The sequence below is a fragment of the Castor canadensis genome, chromosome 3 (genome assembly GCF_047511655.1).
Source record: "Castor canadensis chromosome 3, mCasCan1.hap1v2, whole genome shotgun sequence".
Taxonomy (NCBI): domain Eukaryota; kingdom Metazoa; phylum Chordata; class Mammalia; order Rodentia; family Castoridae; genus Castor; species Castor canadensis.
Window position 1 is genome coordinate 144217814 of NC_133388.1, and position 22474 is coordinate 144240287.

General features: G+C 35.9%; 1 protein-coding gene across 7 annotated transcripts; it reads right to left on the reverse strand.

The window, feature by feature from the left end:
- Positions 1-786: 786 nt before the first annotated feature.
- Positions 787-17698, reverse strand: Zfand1 (zinc finger AN1-type containing 1). Of its 7 annotated transcripts, none has more exons than XM_020176724.2 (8): positions 17592-17698; positions 14879-14921; positions 14010-14049; positions 11704-11831; positions 11525-11616; positions 10433-10554; positions 1985-2140; positions 787-1899 (listed from the first exon to the last, which is right to left on the reverse strand). In XM_020176724.2, the coding sequence occupies exons 1-8, from the start codon at positions 17644-17646 to the stop codon at positions 1729-1731; spliced, it is 807 nt and encodes a 268-aa protein (XP_020032313.2). In that variant the 5' UTR covers positions 17647-17698; the 3' UTR covers positions 787-1728. The 7 variants fall into 7 exon arrangements, with proteins under 7 accessions (XP_020032313.2, XP_073924871.1, XP_073924869.1 ...); XM_074068770.1 differs by lacking the exon at positions 11704-11831 and adding an exon at positions 16250-16295 and having other exon boundaries at positions 17592-17675; XM_074068768.1 differs by lacking the exon at positions 17592-17698 and adding an exon at positions 16250-17488.
- Between the last annotated feature and the right edge of the window lie 4776 nt (positions 17699-22474).

Below are 22474 nucleotides of genomic sequence, written 5' to 3' on the forward strand. Positions count from 1 at the left end.
TATATTGTCTATCTACTCATTTTCAATTTGCTACACTATTTTGTATTATAGTTAAAAGTATGGATACATAAAGCCAGACATGATGGTTCATACCTATCTCAGCACTCAGCAGGAAGATCAAGAGTTTGAAGCTGGGCACAGTGGCTTAAGCCTATAACCCTAGCTACTCAGGAGGGATTGGGATGATTGTGGCTTCAGGACAGCCTGGGCAAAAGGTTCATGAGACTCCATCTCAACCAGTGGCTGGATGCAGTGGTATGTGCCTGTCATCCCAGCTGCACAGGGAAGCACAAATAGGAGGATCATGGTCCAAGCCAGCCCAGGCATAAAAAGTAAACAATGCAAAAAGGACTAGGGGCATGGCTCAAGGGGTAGAGTGCCTGCCTAACAAGCATGAGGCCTTCTGTTCAAATCCAGTAACACATACACACACACACAAAAAGAGTTGAGGCCAGCCTGGGGTAGTGAGACCCTGCTCAAAACACCAAAGCTGGATGTAGTGCTCAGGAGGTGGTTGAGGAGAACCATGAGTTTGAGGATACCTTGGACAACAGGGAGATTCTATCTCAAAAAAACAAAAAAACAAAAAAAACCCCAGCAAGGGCAGAGTTCAAGTGGTAGTGTGCCAGGCCCTGGATTTAATCCCCAGTAGTATGTATTTATCTCTTATATCTACCACAACTAGAAACCAATCCTTACATTTAGTAGGTACTCAAATCATATGTTAATGGATGAATATATATTACATAAAAATAATATGCAGAAAAAAAGCCAAGAGCCAAAACAGACCAAATAAATAGGAATTTATTCCTTTAATTAAACCTAAAGTCACTGTACAAGTTCATAATAATTAGCACAGGACAAAGAACAAGTAGAGATAAGTTCTGTTCTATCCATGTAGTTAGGTATAGACAGAAAACATGAGTCAGGAGCATTACTTTCCCTTTGTAGTAAAATGTACCTACTTTTGGCATGTTTTGCTTTGGTATAGAGAAAGACTATATTGAAGTCAGGCTATCCATCTTTCTTCTCATTTGTAACACATGCATACAAACAAAACAGATGAATGGAGGGAGTTCCTTGTCAGAAATATGCCCCAACGTAGCTCGATGATATAAAGAAAATAATTTTTCCTTCTTAGGAAAATTCTTAGGCCTGTGATTCCCTATCCAAAAATTTAGAAGACTGAATGAGATAATTGCTAAGGTTCTACAATTCATATATCCATATCAATTAATACATCATGATGTAAGCAGACAGAAAGGCCACACACTCTGGTCCCCTAATAGGCTTGACCATGTGACATACTTAAAGCAAAAGTGACAAATACATCTTCTAAGAGTAAACTGAAACATCTGCCATCTCCTTATCCCTCTGCTCTAAGAACAGCAAAAGGGGGGCAATTCCTTCAGTTTGGATCCTGGAGTGAAGATGACACAGAGCAGTGTCACAGCCAATCAACATCTGACATTTAGGGAAATATGAGAGTGGCTTATGTTTCTATAGCAGAATCTAATAGAAGCTAATTAAATATGAGAATTTGATAGTAACTGAGTATCAATACATAGTTTAAAACACAAAAACTAAACAATAGAAAACTGATAATGTAACAGAAATAAATTAAAAAGCAACTTTTAATAGTAAAAACTAAAATAGTATTGGTAGTAAAAGTAATTGACTTAAGATATACATAGAATTTTCTTTCTGACTTCTGGTTTGAATCTTTGACTATTCCAAGTAGGAATCAACATTTTTTAAAGTCTGTTCTTCATCATTAAGATATTCCAAAATAATATTTCCCCCATTATATAAAGGACAATCTTCCTTTGTAATCCAGGCTTCCAAAGTATCAACCAAGGGCAAGGCTTCTCCTGAAGTGCTGTGACATATCCTTAATTTCTGTTGAGAGAGAAATCATATTGTAATAAACTGCTTTGTTTAGAATATCCTAAAACTTAAGGAAAAACATACAATTTGATGTTACCTTAGCCATTAACTTATTATTGTCATTTTTGAGACTGGCTAGTGAAGCTGCAACATCTATGACCTTTCCAATGCTCCATCGGTGGCAAAAGAACATGGGTTTGCTCTTCTCTTTGCTCCCCTTTGGTAACAAAACCTGAAAGTAAATTCTTTCTGTCTGTAAAAACGAGATGTTAAAATACAGATTAGATACATGCAGTAAGACATCTGTTCTTATCTGGTGATACTCCTCCCTGTCTTCTCTGGTCAAAGAAGAATTAGTCTCTAATAATGTAACTTTTAGTGGGAAGACCACTCATAGTAGCCCGCATCTGTCTAAATGCATAGGCATAAGGACCAAGACTCTGATCAGGGTGGACTGTGCAAAGATAGGCATGTGACTTAAGTCAGGCCAATGAAGGGTCTTTTCCTAAGATTTTATGTTCAAGGGCTGGCAGAGTGACTCAGTGGTCGAGTGCCTGCCTAGCATGCATGAGGCCCTGTAGTATCAAAAAAAAAAAATTTACGTTAAAAAACTGAGGTTGGGGGAGGTCTCTTTTTTCTGAGTTTTTTTTTGTTTGTTTTAATGACTTGTTGATTTAAACCTGAAGTTGCCTTCCCCTTAGCCATTCTTAAATCAATTGAATGACAGGCTCCAACAGATGATGTTAAAGAATATAAAATGACAATTTTCCAAAAGCCAAGAGCTAAAACTAAAAATGTAACTCATGTGTCAAATTGGGTAATTAAATCTACACCTAGAAAAACTGCACTGAAGTTGGAAAATACCATAGAAAAAATCTTAAAGATACCAATAAGGCAACAAGAATAAAATGGACAACAACAAAGCTGGGCCTGGTGGTACCTGCCTTTAATCCCAACACTCAAAAGATGGAGGCAAGAGGCCAGCTTGGGCTACAAAGCAAGACCCTGTCTCAAAAAATAAGAAACAAATACAACAAAGCAAAACAAAAACAAACACACAAAAAAGAAAAAGGCTAAGAACAGATGTTTCCCTAACAATAGATAACAGAGATAAATGAAAAGTGTATGAGGAGTAGAGAAATACTAATAAGAAAATCAAGGTAAAAGTGAGAAAATAAGAGCTTTCAGACAAAAAAAGATCAATAGTTTACCATCAAAGACCCTTTACTGCTGGTAGAGTAGCTAAAGTGGTACAGTACCTATTTAGTAAGTATGAGGCCCTGAGTTCAAACTCCAATCCCCCCCCAGCCACAAAAAAAGAAAAGACCCTTTACTGAATGAGATATTGAAGAATGTACTTTAGTAAAAACAGAAGTGGGCTGTAAGGGAAAGAGAAAGAAAATAAGTAAATAGGTAAACGTAAAAGTAATTTTATTTGTTATTGGAGAGAATGGGACAGGAGATATTCCACTGTGTAAGGCAAGCTCATTATCTTAGAAGGACAGAATACTAACAACTCAAGATTTTGAAGGAAAAAAATTGGTATTTAATTATATAAGAAAATGCTTCTTAAAATCATTATGATCAATCTTTATATTGGTGATTCTAGATAATAGCAGCATGAGAAAATAACTGGTGTTAATTTTTGAAAAAAGAAAAATTAAAACTACCTCTACTTGTTAATGGGGTATGAGATGCCTAGGAATTTGAAAACATAGACATTAGTAGGAAAAAATTCTCTAAAATTAATAAAAGATTTTGGTGAAATAGCTGAATAAGATGTACACAGAAGTCAAAATGTTTTTTCCTCTCATATTAGCACAAATAGAAGTGTGGAAATAGTCTGTTCACAGTGGAAACAGGAATGAAAATAACAAATACTTTTAAATGAAGAAAACTATAAGATGCTACAGAAGACAATAAAACATGGTCTTATTAAGTGAAAAGACACACAAACACGTGTACACATACACACACAAAAGTGGATTCTTAGACAAGAAGCTAATCTTATAAAAACATCATTTCTCCCCAAATTAATATGTCATATAATGAATCCTTTAGGGATATTTCCCACTTAAGCCTAAAACCTAGGCTTACTGACAGATGTCACTGGAAAATTGAATTTTACTTCACCTAACTTCATAGAAATCACTCAAGAGTGTCTCAAGGAGGCTTTGTGTCTGTTAGTAGCATCTTATGAGCAGGAAAGGATCTAGACTCCCCAGGAACCGGAGGCAAAGAGGATATAAAACCTCCATGAGATGGCAAGAAAGCCTCTTATAAATGGTTAAATTCTTACTTCCAGTTACTTATAACTTACAACCTTAAAGGAAATGGGGGAGGTAGGAAGATACCATGTTAAGACCTAGCAGTATTATTTCTTGCATTTTATATTCTTTAAAATCATCTAGATTTAATTACAGTTCTATGACTACTGTTTACTTTGAGCCTCTTTTAATAGGGTTTAGAATTGTAATCTAGAGCCTGTCATTCAAAACCTTGTCCCAGAGTCACAACCATAAAAATCCTAGATTTTTAAAAATTTGGATATAACAATCATAAAATTGTTTCGATGAATAGTGCTAAAAATTGCTAAGAGAAAATATAGTCGGGGTCACACTACTGGATGGATATAGGACATTTAAAAAGCTACTGTGTCAAATCTATTTGGTATTAACATTATGACTAAAAAATAGATGGTGGTGAAGTATAATAGGACCCATATATAAAAGTTAGCATGAAGGTGATATTTTAATATTTCAGTTCTATAGAACAAAGATTATTTATTTAATAATAGTGATCGAAAGTAACCAACTGGAAGAATATAAGATTGTTCCTTTAGCTTACATAATACATGAAAGAAAAAATCCAGTTGGATTAAAGACAAATGTAAAATATCTAAAATTCTGATGAAACTCAAACAGGAATTAAAGAAAAGACAGATCTTAGAAAAACTGAAACGATATATCAATTAGAAACATAAATCAATACATCTGATAAATTTTGAAAGTTTCTAAAGCAGATTGATTATAAAGGATTTATACCTATTGTAATCTAAGTGCTTCTATAAATTGACCAAACAAAATAAAAAGATAATACAAAAGAAAAATGATCAAAGGATAGCATGGTTAATCTTGATGGTCAACTTGATTGGATTGAGAGACACCTAGATTAGTAAAGCAGAATTTCAGGTGTGTCAGTGATCTTCAGAGACACCTGGCATGTGGACAGCAAATGAAGCAGCTACTTGTGGTTCTGTCTCCCTTCCAGCTGCCATGAGGGGAGCAGCCAGCCTCCTCTGCCACATATTCCTGCTGCCATAATATTAGACCTCACCACAGGCCTACAGCAATGGAACCTACTGACCATACACTGAAACCTCTGAAATCAAGAACCAAAATCTTTCCTCCCTTGTTTCTAATTTTTTCTTCAAGTGATGAAAAGGTAACTAACACACATGGTCAATTCAGAAAACAGAAATTAAAAGTGATCAAAAACCCTATTAAAAGAGGCTCAAAGTAAACAGTAGTCATAGAACTGTAATTAAAGCAATTACAAGTTATTTTTGTACAGTCACAAGACTGGAGAACGTTGAGAATAGTGATAGTATCTAGTGGAAAGCATGGGCGAAGAGCAACCTCATGTATGGGCCACAAGAGGAGTACAATGAACTAGTTTAGGATAGCTGGCTCTTACTGATTCTTAAACAATACTTACCTTCAGATTACTGATTTGTGAAATGAAGACAATAATATGTCATCACAGAAGAGTTGTGAGTATGAAATGAGATTAAAAAAAATCCAGAACCACAAAACAATGCTTGCCATAGTGTAATTACTCAATAGTTTCCCTATTATAGTTACTACTGGTAGCAATGTGAATTCTTACATTCTTTTGTACAGTTGTTTGGCAATATTTATTAAAATTTAAAATATGTATCTTTGATGCAAGAAACACAGTCCTGGAAATTTATCTCACAAAAACACAAGTATCAGACTGAAGCTACCTAACACAGTGGCCAAAACTGGAACTAATATGAATGCTATCAATGGGAAAATGGCAAAATAAGCCACAGTACAACCACATCATGGAATAAGATGCAGCTTGTAATTATAGCACACACAGGAGGCTAAGATAGGAGGACGATGAATTTGAGCCCAGCCTGGAATAGAGAGCCAGTTCAAGACTAGCCTGGCCTATACAGCAAGACCTCAAAAGACCCAAAAAGAGTGATAGAGAACAGTTACTGCTGTATCAGCACATTTCAGGGATTTTTGACCAGGTATTAATGAGAAGCATATATAGAGAGAAGGATATATAATCTTTCTAAAGCCTGGTTTACTTTTGTTTATAGCCTTCATCACTATACAACATATTTTACTTACACAGACACAGTGTTTGACTCAATGGAATGTAAATTCCTTAAGGGCAGGAACTACTGTTTTATTTGTTGTTGTATCCACAGGGCCTGATAGATAGCAGAAGCTCAAAAAGGTGTGTTGGTTAAATGAATATTATGGCATTTTATAAAATAATGACAAAAAAATACTCTTTATGTTTTGAACACATACATAAGTAGAATATATTCCATTGTGTAAAGCTATACACATGTATAAACATGCATGCATATACACACATATATAGATGTGTGTATGTGTGCACACGTGTGTATATATATTACCTATTAGTATATTTATAAACATGCAACTAAATATATCTACACACACATACATTAATGATAAAGGGAAAAAATTCTATCTATAGACTTGTGGAGTATTCCATAATGTACTATTAAGTGTGTCATTTTAAATTGTCTCTAAAGCCAAACTGCCAGGCTTCAATTAGTAGTTTTTTCCTCACTAGCTGTGTTAGTAAGAAGTTATTTAACCTTTTTCTGCCCCAGTTTCCTCATCTGTAATATAATATACCTCATTAGCTTAGTGCAAGGATGATGTGTTAGAAGAGTGCCCAAAGTTAAATGCTATGAAAATTTTTACTGTTAGGTCTTAAATAATGAAACAATTGTGCAGAAATGTAAAGGGTATCATTGGATGCTTTAGGATAGGTCTTCTCAGCTTTGTCAACACTGGCTTTTTTTCTTTTTTGGCAGTGTTGGAGTTGAATCCACAGCCTCAAATGTGGTAGGGACAAGTGCTCTACCACTGCACTATACTCCTAGCCCAGTACTAAAATTCTGAACCAGAAAACTCTGTTGTGGGCACTGTCCTGTATCTTAAATGATGTTTAGCAGCCTTCCAGGCCTCTACCCATTAGCTTTCAGTAGCACTCCATCTCCAATTGTGACAATCAAAAATGTTTCCAGATATTGCCAATGTCCCCCAGGAGGCCAAATCATCCTTAGCTGAGAATCATTGCTTGAGAGGGATGGAAATGGATGAGGGACTCAGGAAGGTAAGTTTAACTTTCTTTTACACACATCTTTCAAAAGCATGTTAAACGCATGTACTACTTTGGCAATTTAAAAAATACCTAATAAAATTTTTTAAAAGGAAAATGTTAAGGATAATCATTAAAAGAAAACTATCATCAATGATCTCCAGATCAGTAGCATGAAAGGGAATGTCAGAAAATTTAATTAAGAAAAATGATGACAGAAAGAGAAAGAATCGAAAGAATGATAAGCAGAAAATTTAAGGAAGAAATACATTGAAATGCATCAACAATTACAATAATTACAAATACACTTAACTCACCTATAAAAGACTGATACTATCAAGCTGGATTAAAAAAATAAAGTCCAGCTATATGCTGCTTATAAGAGACACCCTAAAACAAAACACAGAAAAGTTGAATATAAAGGAATGAAAAAAGACATAATAGTTAAATATTCATCAAAAGGAAGCTAGTAAAACAATATTATGATCAAAATAAGATTTAAGGCAAAATTCACAACAAAGATACAACAATGAAGAAATTCCACATATCTCATAAAACATAACTCAGTAAATTACTAGAATTAAAATAAAAAAACTTCCATAGTTGTAGATTTTAGTAACACATCTGTCTCTGAAATTGATAGATCAAAGCGAATAAAAGTTACATACACAGAGACACACATACGCATATATGGACACAGAGATAGCAAATGACAAAACCAATAGGGAAAAATACAAATTGGTACATATCAGTAAAGGATATATGAAAATTCTTTGTACTATTTTTGCAACTGTTCTGTGTTTGAAATTGTATTAAAATAAAGATACCCACCCCCCAAAAAAAAACACCACTCAAACATCTACACTGAAAATAAGTTCACAAATCTATGAGAAGTTGGAAAAAGAACATGAAACAAAATCTAAACACAGTAAAGAAAAGGAGATAATACCTAAGCAGAAATCAATGAAATATAAAACAAAGAAGCAATACAGGTAATAAACCAAAACATGGTTCTTTGAAAGGACCATTAAAAAGAAAATAAAGACTAATCTCTCAAAGACTGTGAAACAAAGAAAAGTACAAATGAAAACAATTATGAATGAAATGGAATGAGTATAACAGAATAGATTTTGGATCATAACTGAACCACTTGAACAACTTCATAACATATTGATGAAACTACATCTAACAGAAGATTTTTAGAAAAATATTATTTACCAAAATTAGTAAAAGAAATAGGTTATTCAAATAAGCCAAGAACAATTTAACATGTTAGAATAATATTCAAGATTCTCACCTCAAAAAGATAATAGATTTAACAGTTACAACAACTTAAGTGTTATAATCTCTATCTTCTACAACTGTCTCAAAGAACAGAAGAGGCAAAGCTGCTTAGCTAATTTTATGAGCATAATCTTGCTAGTAATGTCACTAAATAAACTGAAATAATATATTAACAAATCAATTTAGCAATGTATTTAAAATAATCATCTACCAAAGTCAAGTGGTTTTACTCACTGGTAAGGGAAAAAAACGATCATTTTACTAGATACAGGAAAAAAGGTAAAATAAACTTTATTACCCATTTGTGATATAAATTCTTAGCAAACTAGGAACAGAAAGAACTACTGTTAGCCTGTAAAGGACACAGCAAATATTTGATGACATTTTAGAAGTACGTGCATTAAAGTCAGAAACATGATGAAGATACCTGCTAGTATCCATATTATTCAATATTGTGAAGATTTTAGCACTAACGCAAGTAATAATAACGCAAAGGAAGAATAAGGAGAAAATTTTGGGGAAAAAAATCCCACTAAAACTGGCAATTGCAGAAAATAAGACTACACAGAAAGCATCCTAGAAAAATCTACAAAGTATGAGAACCATTTGAAATTCATTTGCTGAATAGAAGATCAACATATAACAACCAGCAATGCCCAGACAGGAAAATGTGATTTTTAAATAAAGTTATTATTTACAATGACAGTAAAAATTATAAAAAGCCTCAGAGTAAACCTAAAATATATAAATTTGTATGGTAAGCATTATAGAATGTTTCTTACACACACACACACACACACACACACACACACACACACACACACACACAAAATGACCTAAAGAAAGTTGGGCTGGGCATAAATAAAGCAAGACCCTACACCATAAAAAAGAAAAAGAAAAAAAAAAAAAAAAACAAGTTGAAAAGATAAACCATAGCCATGGATGGGATAAGTCATATTTTTATGAAAGACTAAATGGCCAGGAACAGACATGGCTAAAAGCACTACTTGAAATAGACAAATCAGTACAACTACAGACAACAGGAAGTTGATAATATTCAGCAAAACTGAAGATAAGCACACTTTATAAGGCAGGTTTTCTACTTCCAGGTATATTCCCTGGAGTAGCACTTTTTTGATGGTCTTAATTCACCAGGGGTTCGAAAATCAACCTAGTACATTCTCATTAATTTTTAAAAGAATAGAAATGAACTAAATAACATCAAGAGTTTATAACACATATTAAGTGTAAGCATTATTTAATGAAACTGTGCTAAGATGTGAAACTATGTATGTATGTACACTTGAGTTTTTTCAGTGTAGCTCCGGCTGACCTGGAACTTGATATGTTGCTCAGGCTGGCCTTGAACTCAAGATCCTCCTGTCTCAGCCTCCTGAGCGTTGGGATTAATGCCCAGCTCCAAGTTGTTATATAAAATAATTTATATTATAAAATCTTAAAGGAACTGTACTGGAGAAACTCCTCCACCTATACGTAAGGATTTTCACTACAGAACAGTTTATAACAGCAAAATATTGGAAAAAAATGTTTTTACTACAAGAATAGAGAGTGGCATATAGGCATACTATGCAATAATGTAAAGTAATCAAATAAACTAGACTAATAAAAGTATTGACATAAAGTGTTTTAAAAAATGCCAATGAGGAAAAAAAGGTTGAAGAAGAATACATATTGTTCACTGCCATCTGTGTAAAGTGAAAGCTCCCAAAAGCCTGTTATTTATGCGGACCATATACCATGATGATACATACTAGGATTGGGTTGTTACTTGATGGGAGGGAGGAAGAAAAATGGGACTTCAACTATGGGAAATTTTTTGCTTTTCAAAATTTCTAAGACCAACCTGTGGCAATGACTTATCCCCACTGGCATGCATCTTTAATTTCATCAGGGCAACCTTTGCTGCTGTTTCGCTACGTTTTGCACCTTTCCGTCGTTTACTTGCTGTCTCTCCTATTTGGGAATCTAAGAAATAAGTATAAGCATGTAAGCAATACACATTATATTTCCCAGAGTTTTATTATAAAGCATTTATTAATTATAGCTGTGCAGCATACATAAATTACATACAATTGAGATGCATAAAAACCATTCTGTTTGGTGGGGGTGTCAGCAAAGTGGGGAGAGTACTAGGGGATGAAGAGGATCAAAGTACATTTTTTTATATAGCATAATGAAACCCATCAGAAAATGTTTGAAAAAGGGGGTGAGGGAGGAGAGGGTTCAGGAAATATAATAATGGGGGAGAACTTGTTCAAAGAATAGAGCATGCATCTATGGAATTATCACAATGAAACCCCCTTATACTAGTAATGTATGCTATTAAAAATATTAAAAAAAATTAAAGATAAACAAACACATTCATTGTATAAGTACTGTATTCATATGACTATCATTGAGTTTGATGTAAGCAATCTCTACATCAAAAAATTCACTGATACGTGTTTCTTTTCAACTTAAGCCTATTTAATCTAAAGCAGCCACTAATGATGCTTCTAAAAAACTTCAGGATTTGGTTTTGGAAGACTGTAACAAAAGCACAATCCTTAATACAGAGTAAAAATTCCATTGAACTCAGATATTGGCAGAGAGACTAAGCCACAGATACAATTTTCCTGGTACATAGTATTATCAGCAGCATCCATATCACAGCAGAAATAGGCTTATTAGATTTTACTCTTTAGAGACAGCAGTCCACTCTCAATCACTCCTGTAACAAGAGACTGTCTGGTAGGGTACTTTTCCAAATTTTCATTGGTCATGTAGGCCTTGTGAGAAATAATATCACAACAATACTTTGAAAATGCAGGCTGTTGTCACTGGAGCTATTAATAGCTTCCGTAACTTGTAAACAGGTGTAAGAGGCAGGTGCTTTGGAACTAATAGGCTACACACCAATAAGGAAAGCAACAAAACAAGCTTTGTAAAGACTTACCAATAATGTCTTTAACAAGTTTCTGAGTGGCAGCCATCCGAGGCTTTGGGATTTCCAGTTTTTCACATTCATGATCTGACTGATGACGGTGTCTATGAGCAACAGAAGAGTGACACTAATTCAAGCTTCTATATACAAGTGAAACAGATATACAAAGCTTAAATGGTCTAAAAGATGACCTTAGGCAAAAATTCTTCTCACAATAAGGACATATAACTGCTACAAGCTCTTTTTCAGCACAGTCCTTGAATGAGCATGGGTAAGAAGTATGGTTATCTGTCTTCAGTCTCTCGTTAAGTACTGCCACCTGACAATGTAACAGGGAAAACATCATTGTATTTCACATTTAAAGCAAATATACAAATCTATTTTGGAACACAGTATTCATATCACTTTTGTTTAAACTTATTAGAACAAATTATATAATCTGATACAAAAATTATAATGAATGTTTGTCTGAGAAACAATTACTGTGCTGACTGTTGAAGTTTTTTATAACCTTCCTAAGTGATATATTTACCTTCTAAGCCAAATTAAAATAATTATCCAGTTATTCTCTACAAGTTTTTTTGTTTTATTTTGTGATCTGAGACAGGGTCTCACTACATAGCCCAGGTTGGCCTCAAATTTGCCATCCTCCTGCCTCATCCCCTTGAATGCTGGGATTACAGCCATGTGCCAATAGGCCAGTTTATTCTTTACAATCCCCACCCCTCAACCAGAATTGGGAATTAAACCCAGGTCCTGGTGCATACTAATCAAATGCTCTTCCACTTGAGTCACTCCCTCAGCCCTTTCATTCCTATTTTGTTTTTCAGACAGGCTTTAGTGTTCTTCTTGCTAACTATGCCCAGTCTTGTCTAGAACTCAAGATCCTCCTGCTTCCACCTCCCAAATAGCTGGGATTACAGCTGTGCACCATCATACTGGCTACAATTTTAATTTACTTTGTAAAAGTTCTACAAAAGATGCCCCCATAATAATATGCTCAGGTATAATCTCATCAATCCTCAAATGGCAATTCATAATTACTTTCTACTGGCTTTAGGAATTAAAAACTTATTAACTTAGGGGACAGAATCCTTAAAAATTATATATATATACATACACACACCCAGGAGACAAAGAATTAAAAACTACTTTCATAAAGTATTTTCTATACTACATTTCACATTTTGTTACTAGAAAATATTACATCGGAGGAAGACAAGATTTTGTTAAAAAAAATTCTGATCAGCCAGCAATAGAGCATTCAGTAACTAGGTTTCTAGAGTTGAATAAATTTAAAGAAATAATTGCTTGAAAACTATAACCTGAGAAAATTCTTTCGTATTAGTGATAGCTATATTTTTTTGGAATTAACATAAACATCCCTCCAAATCTGTTGCAGTGGTCTAATGGTAAAAGTTTTACTTCTTTATTTACTATGACTTTAAATGAATATTTCCTTCCAATTTGTCACTATAATACCAACATGTTAGATAATTTTAATTTTCCTCAAATAGATCACTTAGATGTGTCAGATTTTGACTGAAACCATGTAACCTTAGTTTTCTAAAACAGAAATAGATGTGGAAATCCTTGGAAAAGTGCTTGTTAAATGGTGGGCAGGAATAATGTCACCTGAAATGTGTTAGAGGTAAATGCTTCTTTCCTAGTAAAGTGAATTCAGTTTAACTCCATTCCTCTCTGTCTCCAAGAGAATGACGCAAATAATCCAATTGTCCAGTTTAAGAAAATTTTTACCTCAGGCATGGTGGATGCACCTTTCTCTTTTGTTCCTTGGAATTTTTCAGGGAGCAAACCCAATCTGACTGAGTATTGCTGTGACTGGTGGACAAGTCAGTCTAATTCTAATTTCATCTTATTCTTTTGGCAGTACTGGGGTTTGAACTCAAGGCTTCATGTGTGCTAGGTAGGTACTCTACCACTTCAGCCACACCTCCAGGCCTCAACTTACTCTTTATCAATAATAAGGGGCTATTTTGGCTTCTATATGCCAGACCTTTTCTTAATCTATTGATTTGTTCAAAGTCAGGATGGGGATTTTATTAAACTATGGGTTTGTTCCTGGTAATCTAAGACTGACTGAGCCAAGAAAACCTTACTACTACAGAATCCTATCACTAGACACTGGTGAAAATGAACACTACAATGAAGGAAAGTGTGAACTTGAAGAACTATAAGATGTGGAAATTAATTCCAATACATATTTATAAATATAAAGCTAATGTTTTAAGTGGGTTTTCTAAGTAGAAATGCTGAGGAAGAAGAATTTATTAAAGTAAAAATTTCATACCACATAGAACAATTTTTCTTTAAAATAGAGAAAAATAATATAAATGGAGCAAAAGACTCCTTACAAAATTAGTTTAGGATGCCCAACTTTAATCTCTGGCACTGGCTAGCTTTAAATCTAATTAAATTCTGAATCAAAGTACATGAGTACCAATATGTTTTATGAGATAAGAGGAAGTAAACATACCTCTGGACAACCATGAGAGTCCTTGCTTCTGTGTTCAAGGCTTGAATAATTTAAAAAAAGTGTTTATTTACATGCAATCAAATAATGCACTTAAAGATAACAGCAGCAATATGAGTTATTTTAATGTTTGGTATCCTTAAGAAAGATTGGTAACTTTTCATATAAGAATAAATTGAAATGCCAGATACGTTAAAGACGGAGCATGTACAGTATCAAAAGTTTTAAAACATAAATGTTCAACTTCAGACTGAGTATAAACAATTCAATACTCTAAATTACCTTTACTATGAGTGATTTAAGATGTATGAAAATACATTTCAATTCTTACTATTCTTAAAGGAATCAGTAAAATCCTCAGTAGTAAAATGCCAAGGAATGTTCCAATCATGAATTATTTAAAAGCATGTATTACTTTTATTTATTTCTAACAGTTTTTCTCAATTATATTCTGAAGAAATTAGTCTTTCACTGCTCTAATTAGCTAAATACTTGATATTTAAAAGTTTACTTATAAAGAAAATGTTTCCCTAAATCCTTAGCACCCAGGTTTTACTTTATGTGTGATGTGTTCAAATGACATGCAATATGTCTTTTATAGAATATACAGGTTGGGCTCTTTTCATTTATTAAAATAAACAGCAATAATCATAGTGTGATTTTTCTTTACCATATTCTTTATCTTGTGTATATTATTTTCTTCTTGTAATAGAAAGACACAAATTTGTTTTTTTCTCAAATGATTACCATACTGAATACCAAAATCAATGGCTAAAGTTACAACTTTTTAAAATCACTATACTTTTCAGAAATCAACCCTGTACTACAAACACCAAAATTAATTTCAAATTCTGCATAAAAACTTAACTTACCAAAATATTCCTGAACAACCATCACATGCAAATGGAAGAAAATCTAAAATTGGGGGGAAATGTGGTAGGTTAGTATCTGACTTTGATTGTTTTCTTAAGCAAAAGGAATTTTAAGGTATTGGAACATGTCTGCAAGAGAACTCTTTCTAATTCCCCAGTGGAGCAAGTCACTATGTAATCACTGTTAAATAAAAATCATCACAACTTCAGTAACTCTGGAAAAAAGTAACTGAATTAACAGGAGATAGATGTTACTTGTAGTAGTTTTATTAAATCAGAAAAGAAGTTTTATTGGTTTTTTTTAAATTTTGTTTTGCTTTTAAGATTTACTAGGTGTTGTTTTTGATTGCATACTGCAAATATTCTCCATTTGGAGCAAAAAATCTGGGTTTTAATCCTGACTTTACTGCTTATTAATCTATCAATGTTAAGTAGATTACTTAATAATAAAGCTCTGAGATTTATATATTTGATATAGTATGCAGTATAAGTGTGTCTCTCTGTATGCATATATACATATCCTAAACTAAAGCTCTATAATTAGGTAATATAAATATAAATATAAATAGACAGGTAAATACCTGATGTATAGATATAGATAAGCATACAGTGTGTATGTATACAATTGTGTACAGATCTATTTATCTGTTTCTATGTTGTATATACTACCTACTCCCATAGGGTAATGGTTAAAAACCAGGTGAGATATATGGAAAAGATCACAATAGCAATACAGTAACTATAAGTAATAAGAGTAATTACAACAATTAACTTCTTTTGAGTAAGCTCAACTCTAAAACGTACACTAGGTAGAGATGCTTTCAAAAAGATTCCAGAAATTCAAAAAATGGATTGATCGATACTTCAAAGTAATTGCTCTCTTTCTTGCTGTTGATGAACAACTACATTAGGACCATGTAACTGAGTAATAACTACGTTAGGAACCGAACTTTTGGAAAGTCCAAGAAAGTATCTATTCTCAGAGGTGGCAGCCAACCATTAATCATTAGCAATATGTTCTCTATCTCTTTCTAAACTGTTTTCTACTCGGGGTTGGGGATTTAGCTCAGTGGAAGAGCACTTGCCTGGCAAGTGTAAGGCCCTGAGTTCGGTCCCCAGCACCGAAAAAAAAAAAAAAGCAAAGTAAACTGTTTTCTATATATCTCATATTGAATTACATGAAGTATCTAACTGCACCACTTTCACAAGGTGAAAACAAGAAAGTACAGCTCAGTTCCAGGTTTTAAAAAGTTACAATTGCCTCCTGTGGGGTAGCTTAATCCAAAATAGAATAAAGTGGCATGTAACCATACAAGGGACCCTGGGATAATTATGCTTATAGAATATGGGCCTGAATAATTCTTCCCTCACCTGAGAAGTGGGCTTGATGAAATGTCACTGTTGTTATTATGAGGTTCTGTTTCATACCAAGAAATTAAGGACACGTGTCAGTATAAAGGAACTGAAGCATGTAATAATATTCAGTAAAACTTTGTATGTCATTTTCAATATAGAAAATTGTACAGACTTGTTATTTTGAGATGTCTGGTGACAAGTAAATATTAGATAACAAACTAAGAGGAGCCAAGGGGGAAAAATTAAGATTAATTTCCCAGCACTTGATATACCCACTTACTCTAAATCTTAACCCTTTTCCACTAGTCCAAAGGAGACAGGCACTGTCCTTATTTCAAATAATGACAATGAAGAGATGTCTGAAGTTGGAAAGAAGGACGAATTATATCACACATGGTAGGTAACATTTTTAGACTCACTAGAGGGAATTGGGCACACAGGTATACATAGTTTACAGTCAAAATCAAAATGGCTAAGCTTCCATAAAAAGGACTGCAAGAAAACATGGTTTTACCAAGAGTGGCTGATATTATAGCCAATGGTGACTGACACATATACAAATACGTGTCACATATACGGCCACACCCATAGCAGGTATTACTAAACCTCAGTGTTTTCAAGGTGACTCAGAAACTTGCAACCAATGACTGCAGTTGAAGTGACAGACCAATCCTATTTGCCATCCTAGGTTCACATTTGGAGTGAAATCCAATACCGAAGACTGAGCTGGCTGTGTGTCTCTAATGCTTTAAGTAGTTCCTGTTCCAGGAGCATTACATCCTTCCTACACCAAGGGCTATGTATATTACCAGGTTTCTCTATTCAATGGACAGAAACCATCACTGTATTATTAATGCTCTCTAATCTGAAAGCTCTCCAGTGTAAAAGACTATAGTCAGAGCATTCTATAGCTAGAAGCTCTAGTTTGGTGGTGGCAGCACCAAAATCAGTGCTCTGTAAATGTGTGTACAAACAATGATGTTTAAAACCAAAGACTGAGCAGGGAGAGCATAACCTAGTGGAACAGCTTGAGCACCGGGGGCTCTTTGTGAATCTGATAAAAACCTTCTCATACACGCTCATCTCGCCCGGCTCCTTCTGACAGATGAATACAAGATAAGTAAACTCAAAGTCTGGGAAAGACATGGCTAGTTCAAGGTCGCGGTGGCCAAGGTGGGGGGCTGGAGGGCGGTGAGAGGAACTCAAGCCCCCTGACTGACGCAAGCTCTCCGGCAAGGCGCCCCCCTCCTAAGACCCCCGTCGGGCCCCGCGTCCTCCCCTCACCCGCCGCCACCAAGTCTGGCGTCAGAGCCGAGCCAGGTCTCCCGCGGCCGGGAGATGGGGACTCCGGTATCACCTCGCTGCCGGCAGTGCTCCACCTGGCAGTGCTGCCCGATGTCCAGCTCCGCCATCTTTCTCGCGCTGTAGAGGAGGGGCGGAGATGCAGGGGGCGGGGACAATGTTGTGCACGCGACGCCTACTGGGAGCGGGGAGGGCTTAGGGGCGGAGCCTGCAGGTGGGGGCGGGACGAGTACCGGAAGCTCGCCTGCGTGGAGGCGTGAATACGCGCGCTCATGGTTTCCAGTGAGACGGCGCCAATAACTGGCAAAGTGAGTGCTTTCCCGGAGTGGAGGTTCTCTCGCCCAGTTGTTACGAAAACCCCAGTCCCTCTTCTGGAACATTGAATGCTGCGGTTTTCTGCGTTCGAGCCATCAGAATCGGGAACGATCTACAAGGATTATTTTTTTTTAAATTAGTGTGGCACAAAGTATTGCAAGAATCAAATGAGAGAGATGGACACTGGTTGGTTATTCAGTGTCTGAGTCATCCTTCACCAATGGATCTTACTTATATAGTTTGAAGCAAATTCTCTTGTTATGGGAATATTAGTCTTTTTAAAAAATGAAGGTTTATTTTTCTTGACTTCCCCCCTATCCCTTTTTAATTCTGGTAGGGTAGAAGCAAACAAACAACACCCCCCCCCCCAGGTCTCGAGTGAGTACTGAGTGAGTACTGAGTACTTATGGTCATCACTTCCCTAAGACAGCTCCTGCGATTCCGCGGGGTGTTAGGGAGCCGTGGTGGTGTGACTATGAGCCACTGCCCGGGTAGGAGGAGAGTCTCTTCTAGGTGGGGTAGAAAGGAATGCCATTCCTCCACTAGACACCAGACACCACTCATAGTGCCATCACCCATACTCACGACAGGCAACAGCAAAGAATCCTATACCTCCTATGTACTTCGTGGGATTCCTAAGGCAGTATTCATGAAGGAAGGGAAAAGGGTGGGATTGGGAAGCAGGAATTAATGTCTCAAGATGTGCTGTTTTATAAATCTATTAAGATTTTCATCTCAGAATTGCCTGGCTTTCCAGAGAAACTTTAGATTTTAGAACTGGAAGTAACCTACGATATCATCTAACTACTCCAGTCTCCCTGGCATTTCTTTTTATTTAAGATGAGAAAGCTAGTGCGTAAAAATAAATGATTTATCCAAATTAGTGGATGAGCCAGGATTTAAAAACAAATACTAGTGATCTTGAATCTAAGGAGCTGTGACCTACCTGGATTTCATGATTATTTTAGCTGATGGAATCAACCAATAGTAGGTTTTCTAAAATTTTATTAAGTGTTTAAATGTTCTAGATAGGTGGCAAATAATAATAATAGGTGGCAAATAATCTTATCACTCCAATCATAATGGATTTTTCAGTTCTTGGAAACTTCATGCAGTGACTAGATGTACAGAGTAGCCAAGATTGCAGTTGCTAGCTCTTCCATCTGTAGTCTCCTTTGTCCATTTTTTCTCTAGATGCTACTTAAATACCTCTATTTCATTGTAATTTTGTCCTTGATCCATTCATCAATGAAAGTCCCATGGTTTCAATATCAAAAACTGTCATATTCATGCACTGGGTCTCAAGACCTTTGTCCCAAATGTGAAATCTGTATTTCCAGCAGTGTATTAGAAGAATCCACTTGGTGTCATTTGTCATGTAAAACTGAAGTCCAAAATAGATTGCTTTGTTACCATAACAAATGAGTCTGCCACATTAGAACCCTTGGATTCATTTTCCACTGTCCTTTCTTGCTTGAGCCATGGAAATAGCCATTAAATGCAATCAATTCTGCCTCAGAAATGTCTTTTTGTGCTTTTCAATTTCTGGTTATCCACATCTCCCTGCCAAACCCCCCCCCCCTTACTTCCTTGCCCAAGATCTTCCCTAAGTTTCCCATTATTCACAAAATTCTTTAATTTGCTCAGTCAAGCTTTTCACAATGTAGCCTCAAACCCTCTCTCCAGCCACAGCAATAACCACTTTCCCACATACTTCCTACCATGTAATGTTTCTGAATATAACTATGGCTCTTTAATGTGTCTATGCTATACACATGCCTTCCCTTTTCCCTAGAATTTCTCTTCCCAGGTTTTCCAAACTTTCTTAAACATAAAAATTAGGTGGAGAGTTTGTTGATAAATATAGCTACCTATCCTCCTCTTGGGTCTGACATAAAAGATCTGGGAAGGTCCTGGGAAACTGTTTTTAAGAAGTGCTTTCACAGTCATTCTTATTTCAGATAAGTTTAGGAAACACTTTTCTCTCTTACCAGGACAGAATGGCATTACCTCTTCATCTGGGAAGGGTTTTGGAAGGCACAAGGAAAATTCAGTCTCTAGTAATATTACTCACTACTTACTTATTAGCACTAACCATGTCAAATCATAATTTACCCCATCACTTCTCAGTCTTTTAGCTAGTATACTTTACCTCACTCCCCTCCCCAATTATTCCTAGTGGCTTCTATTAACTGCAAAATAAAATCTGCACTCAAGCTGGGTGCCAGTGGCTCATGAGTATAATTCTAGCTCCTTGGGAGGCTGAGATTGGGAAAATTGTGGTTTGAAGTCAGCCTGGGATGAGGGGTGGGGTTGTTGAAATCCCCTCCCAATGAGGGGGAAAAACTGGGCATGGTTGTGCACACCTGTCATCCCCAAGATGGCAAAAAAAAAAGTCCCTATCTCATAAAAACCACAGAAAAAAGGTGTGGAGGCATGGCTCAAGCAGTAGGGTGCCTCCCTGTCTAGCAGGTGGTGCTGCCAAAAAAAAAAAAAAATTCTGGACTCAAGTCAACTGAGCAAGTGTTTTGAACATCTACATATTAGATACTACTCAATGTCTGAGTATGACTCAATGTCATATTAAATAAGATATGGTCCCTCATGGAGCTCACATAGTCTAAGAAGGAATGTCTTTCTGGTTTTTGTTTTGTTTTGTTTTTGGCAGTACTGGGACTTGAACTTAGCCTCATACTTGCTAAGCAGGCGCTGTACTACTTGAACCACTCCGAAAGCCCAAGGAATGTCTTTCTTTGGCATTTACTATCTTTCAAGTCTTGGCCCAACCTACTTTTTCCTCATTAACTATTTTTCAAAAGACTCTTCACACTGTTCCCCATAGCCAAAAGCCCTTTGCACATGCTTTTCCTATACCCAGAATGCTCTAGTTCATTTCTCCTTTTCCTCTAGTTCTCACCTCAAGTATTTTTACTTAAGAAGTACTTCTTTGTTCTTTCTCACTAGAACAAATCTTGCTGTTACTATATTCACTTTGTGTCTTTTTCAAAATATTTGTCTCAGGGACTTGGAGACATGGTTCAACTGGTAGACCATCTGCCTAGCAATTTCAAGGCCCTAAATTCAAACCCCATACTGCTAAACAAAACAAAAACAAAACAGAACAGAACAAACAAAACAAAGCATTTGTCTCAGACTTGATTTTACATTTTTTATTATTCATATATTCATATGTACATACATTGTATAGGCCATTTCTTCCCCCTGCTCCCTCCCTCTCCTCCCCACCTCCTCTCGTCCAGGCAGAACCTGTTCTGCCCTTTTCTCCAATTTTGTTGAAGAGTAGACATAAGCAATAATAAGAAAGACATAGTGTTTTTGCTAGTTGAGAAAAGGATAGCTACACAAAGAGATTCCTAGCATTGCTTCCATGTACAAGTGTATTACAACCTGAATTGATTCGTCTCTGCCTCAACTCTTCACTACTTCCTGGTCACCTTCCCATATTGACCTCTGTTGTTTTAAGGTTACTGTATTAGCTCCACTGCAGTGGGGACATCAAACACTTTGAATTTTTGGGTTTCCTACCTATCCCCATTCCTCCTGTATGTGCTCTCCCCTTAGCAATGTGACCCAAGTTCAACAGCACTACTGCATTTGCCCTAGATCTAAAATCTGCATATGAGGGAGAACATACGATTTTTGGTCTTCTGAGCCTGGCTGACCTCACTCAGAATGACATTCTCCAGTTCCATCCATTTACCTGCAAATGATAATATTTCATTCTTATTCATGGCTGAGTAAAATTCCATTGTGTTCAAGTACCACATTTTCTTGATCCATTCATCAGTAGTGGGGCATCTTGGTTGTTTCCATAACTTGGCTATTGTGAATAGCGCTGCAATAAACATTGGTGTGCAGGTGCCTCTGGAGTAACTTGAGTCTCATTCCTTTGGGTATATCCCTAACAGTGGGATTGCTGGATCATATGGCAGATCTATGTTTAGATTTTTAAGAAGCCTCCATATTGTTTTCCAGAGTGGTTGCACTAGCTTGCATTCCCACCAGCAGTGTATGAGAGTTCCTTTTCCCCACAGCTCGCCAACATCTGTTATTGGTGGTGTTTTTGATGAAGTGGAATCTTAGTGTGAAGTGGAATCTTAGTGTGGTTTTGATTTGAATTTCCTTTATGGCCAGAGATGGTGAGCATTTTTTCATGTGTTTTTTGGCCATTTGAATTTCTTTTGAGAAAGTTCTGCTTAGTTCAGTTGCCCATTTCTTTATTGGTTCATTGATTTTGGGAGAGTTTAGTTTTTTGAGTTCCCTGTTTATTCTGGTTATCAGTTCTTTGTCTGATGTGTAGCTGGCAAATATTTTCTCCCACTCTGTAGGTGGTCTTTTCAGTTTAGAGACCATTTCTTTTGTTGTGCAAAGGCTTTTTAATTTTATGATGTCTCATTTGTCCATCCTTTCTCTTAGTTGCTGAGCTGCTGGGGTTCTATTGAGGAAGTCCTTGCCTATACCTACTACTTCCAGAGTATTCCCTGCTCTTTCCTGTACTGACTTTAGAGTTTCAGGTCTGACATTAAGGTCCTTGACCCATTTTGAATTGATACTAGTACTGGGTGATAAACATGGATCTAGTTTCAGTTTTTTGCAGACAAA

Excerpts from the sequence above, each read along its gene's own strand:
- Zfand1 (XM_020176724.2), bottom strand. The coding sequence starts at position 17,646 with ATGGCGGAGCTGGACATCGGGCAGCACTGCCAGGTGGAGCACTGCCGG. Across the intron at positions 14,922-17,591 it reads GGAGCACTGCCGGCAGCGAG|ATTTTCTTCCATTTGCATGT; the intron begins GTGATACCGGAG and ends CCCCAATTTTAG. Across the intron at positions 10,555-11,524 it reads ACTTGTTAAAGACATTATTG|ATTCCCAAATAGGAGAGACA; the intron begins GTAAGTCTTTAC and ends CTTATTTCTTAG.